A 4,252-nucleotide genomic window follows, 5' to 3' on the forward strand; every position below is an offset into this window, starting at 1 on the left:
TTTTTATTCCCCCCCCCCCCCCACAACTTTTAATACGTTACGATGTTCTCTTCTTTCGATAATGTTGATGGTAAAGATTATAGTATTTTTTGACTGCCTGTTACATTCACATTGCTTTACAGATAATTGATAATTACACATTGGAAAGGCTTCAAAAAATATTCTCCCAAAACCTTTCTGAAGAAAAGGAAAAGGAAGCTTCTGTACGACAGGGAAAATATTCTGCATGACCTCTTGACATTTCTACAATGTCAGGGTTACTCAATGTATTCATCTTTCTATTCAGAGTTTATTGTATTTTGATACTCGTGTTCCGTTTGTGTATTTGTTACTTTTTCAGTTAGGTTCTTTTTATCTCTTTCCTCTTTTTGGAACAACATATTACCCATGTCTATCTGCCTTATCTATTGAGTGTTTAAAATTAGTTCTGTCTCACTGTGAGGGTTGAGATTTTGTTCGTGATATTGTTTTTTTTGTTAAGATTTTTATCTGTGATGCAATTTATTTTTTTGATTTTTAGTTGGTTAACTTGCACTCTATGTTCATTACTTATGTATTGTTAATGTGCTAGATTATTCTTTTTTTACAAAAAACAAACAAACTATATTATGCTTCAATCTTATACTAGTTGAGGTTATACTTTAAAAGTTAATCCTCGTAATTTATGTTTGGCAATTGATAAAAATAGTATCTCTTGATCTCACTATCTCATTGGGAATCTTTTAATACATTTAACCTTGTCCAAGTTTTTATCCCTTCTCTCTTGATTGTGTTTATATTCTAAGTTTTTACCTATAGCTTCGCTATTAACCATATTAGCTACTTTACCTTCTAAAAGAAAACATATTAGATTTTTTTAGATAATTGTAATGTCCGAACGAGCATGTGCGTAGCTCAACTAATTCCACGGGATACCTGTCACCTCCCTCTAGCAACAAGTACCAAGTAACTTTGTCCAGTAAGGCAGGGACAAATGAGAAGAAATCATCTTGCTGTTTTTGTCTCTGTTGGGATTTGAACCTAGGACCTCATGGTTCTCAACCCACTTCATTGACCACTTGGCCACACTCTTGGGCGCAACCATATTAGCTTCTTTGTTAACTCTCTTATGTTCTTTAAAGGATTCTTTTGCTGTTGGTAAGTTCCTATAGTCCCGTTGTGCTTTTACAGTTCTTTGTATCTCCTCATTCTACCACCAAGATTTTTATGGTATGATGCAGCCTTTGCACATCTAGAACTTCACTTGTTACTTCCTCAATGCAAATTGTCATTTCCTTCCAATGGATCAGCTTTTTGTCACATATTCACTCCTTCAATAGTTTGTCCGTAAATGCTAGTTTGTGTTTTTTAGTGTCCACTATTGAATTTTTGGTTGCATGCAATTCTTTTCCTTTTTCTTTCTCGCTCACTATCTCTCTTAACATCCAGATATTCTAGGTCGTGGTGGGTGGCTCGGGCTTCTTTTGTGATAATCATTGCAGTCCTTACATTGACCATGTCATTTCTTCTTATAAGAATGGAATTTTATTTATAGTTACCTCACTTTTAAATGTTCTCACGTTTACCTTATCACAAAAAATGTTATCACACGTGAATGTGATTTCCTCTCGTTACACGAGGCGTTAACTAAAACTAATTTATTAGGTGCTACAAACTCTGGAGTAGTCTTTCTTTCATTCCTAGCACGATAATCATATTCTAATATGCTCGGTTGAATCTGTCACTATATCTACCCATATGTCCATTTAGGTCCCCCACCTCCGCCCCCTCCCCAACCCAACCCAATAAACATCAGTAAGGTATGTGTACACCCCACCCTCCCCAGATCTCACTTGTGGGACCACACTGGGTATGTTGTCGTAAGTAATGTAGTTCCAATGTATACTTTGGTTAAAGTAATATATATGATCAAAGGCCAATTTAGACAGCTCTTGTTTTCCTAGAATATCTTGCCTACCACTACACAAAGTCAACATGTTGTGCCAGAGGAGTTCTGAGAACTCCAATAACATATTAGATTTGGTCAAAGTTTGCATTTTTAAGCACACGCTTGCATAATGGAACACAAGAGTCATGGAACTCTTATTCTATGTATGATTTGTTTCCTTTTGACTGATGAATTAGATAATCTTGTTCGCTTCAGTTTTAGACGTCTTGTTGATGCATGAATGAGTATTGCTCACTTCTTTAATATTTAGTGGTCCACACTCAATTTTTTTCCGATTTGGTTGTAGTCATCTCTGAACGGGTCAGCTTCAAATCTTCCTGACAACTCCGGACGCTCATTTCCTTCATCTTTCTCTCCTCAATCGGGTGCAGCCTCCCCTCTTTATCATCACTCTGGTGAGTTGTTTTCTGTATTGTCACTACTTTCTGATTTTTGTAGCAAATGTACTAGAAAGCTTCTTCCTCACAGGAAGTATTCAGGGCCTTCATAACGTTCATGGAAGTTTCAATGTTCCTAACATGCCGGGTACACTTGGTTCAAGAAACACAGCAATAAATAATGTCCCTACAAGTGGAGTCCAACAATCTGGGAATAGCCTCTCTGGTGGTCGTTTTGCATCAAATAATATTCCTGTAGCCCTTTCACAGGTTTGTATATTTCTGTTTCTTTTTTGTTTAGTAGATTACCTAAATAATGGGAAAAAAATAATGTCACTTTTAAGTTGGGTCCAACAATCAGGTAATAGCCTCTCTGATGGTCATTTTGCATCAAATAATATTTCGGTAGCCCTTTCACGGGTTTGTGTATTTCTTTTTTTTTTTTTAGTAGATTACCTAAATAAATGAAAATAACAAAATAAGTCCCTCTAAGATGGTAATTTTGTTAATTTCTTGGTTTGGTCTCTCTCCTACACTTGGTGAATACATAGTTTGAGATAGTGGAGAGGAAATGCTTTTTTGAATAATTTCTTGGTTTGGTCCTTCTCCTACACTTGGTGAAAACATAGTTTGGGATGGTGGAGCAAATGCTTTTTTGAAAAATGGGAAAGAAGATTTGATTTTGGAAGTGAAGATTTTTAAAAAGCTCCTGAGAGACATACTACTAACATTGTACCATTTCAAGCATCGAATAGAATTAGTTTCCGAACTTTTCCTGCATCTGTTTTTCTCCCTCTCTTCTTATTCTCTATTCACACACACATTTACATACTCTAGGACACAACCATCATTGTGTTGTCTATCTCTGGTTGCAGATATCCCAGGGAAGTTCTCATGGTCATTCTGGCATGACAAGTAGAGGTGGTATGAGTGTTGTTGGTAACCCGGGATATAGTAGTAACAATAATGGTGTTGGGGGTTCTATTCCTGGGATTCTTCCAACCTCTGCAGCAATTGGTAATCGAAGTTCTGTTCAAGGCCTTGGGATGTCCACAATTTTGGGAAACGCAGGTCCAAGGATGTCAAATTCAGTTGGAAATATAGTCGGTGGAGGCAACATTGGGAGAAACATCAGCTCTGGTGCAGGATTGTCTGTGCCTGGTCTTGGTTCCAGACTAAATTTGACTGCGAACACTGGTTCTGGAAATTTAAATGTTCAAGGATCTAATAGGCTAATGGGTGGTGTTCTGCAGCAAGGTAAATTAACCTGAATTGTTGGTAGTTTCTCTTCTTCTAGTTTTACTAGTTCCCTTCATCATGCTGTCTGTTCTCGGTTTTAATATCCAAAACTTTCTCTGACGTTATTTTCATACTTGACAGAGGCTTTACTAGTTTCATTCTTTCTTGGATACGGATATAGACACTTATTTAATAATCTTCTTTGTGTATCCTCTTTTGATCGGTTTCCTAAAATATATGAACTCAATCTTTTATGTAGCTTTAAGTTGAAAAAATAAGCGGATATTCTTTGCTGGTTGGTTATAGATAGAAGTTTTTTCGACATGACAAGTCTGCTATTCCCTTTTCTCGAGGGGGGTCAAATACAAATCATTTCCCTTAGCTTTGAGTTTGTGGTACATAGCCTTCTTGGCCTTTCAAAATATACACATGACTATCTCATTATGAAATAAAGTGAAACTGTTTGTACGTCATTCCACCTTACGAGAGTGGGATTGGAGATGACCCTCCCAGTTCAGACTATGACAAAGATAAGAGAAGTTATCAAAATTTTAAAATAGAAAGGTTGAGCAAAAAGAAAATAAGAGCTATCCTTTCATTTCCCCTTTTTTCACCTTCATTGCTTGGCACTTAATAGGAGGAAAGAAAAAAAAGTGGGGGGGGGGGGGGGGGGGGGGAAAGGGGGGGG

The 4,252-nt window shown here is 36.9% G+C and overlaps 1 protein-coding gene across 6 annotated transcripts in view; it reads left to right on the forward strand.

The window, feature by feature from the left end:
- The window catches only part of LOC102585273 (probable NOT transcription complex subunit VIP2), a 12,970-nt gene that overhangs the window by 3,014 nt on the left and 5,704 nt on the right, over window positions 1–4,252 (forward strand). For 5 of the 6 annotated variants that reach the window (XM_006350676.2, XM_015310199.1, XM_006350678.2 and 2 more), the window contains exons 2-5: window positions 123–266; window positions 2,235–2,343; window positions 2,417–2,595; window positions 3,201–3,582. In XM_006350676.2, the coding sequence (XP_006350738.1) occupies window positions 249–266; window positions 2,235–2,343; window positions 2,417–2,595; window positions 3,201–3,582 (688 nt within the window). In that variant the 5' untranslated portion in view covers window positions 123–248. The remainder of the gene's footprint in view (window positions 1–122; window positions 267–2,234; window positions 2,344–2,416; window positions 2,596–3,200; window positions 3,583–4,252) is intronic. The other variant, XM_015310201.1, reaches the window with a different exon arrangement.

The sequence above is a fragment of the Solanum tuberosum genome, unplaced genomic scaffold, assembly GCF_000226075.1.
Source record: "Solanum tuberosum cultivar DM 1-3 516 R44 unplaced genomic scaffold, SolTub_3.0 scf00128, whole genome shotgun sequence".
Taxonomy (NCBI): Eukaryota; Viridiplantae; Streptophyta; class Magnoliopsida; order Solanales; family Solanaceae; genus Solanum; species Solanum tuberosum.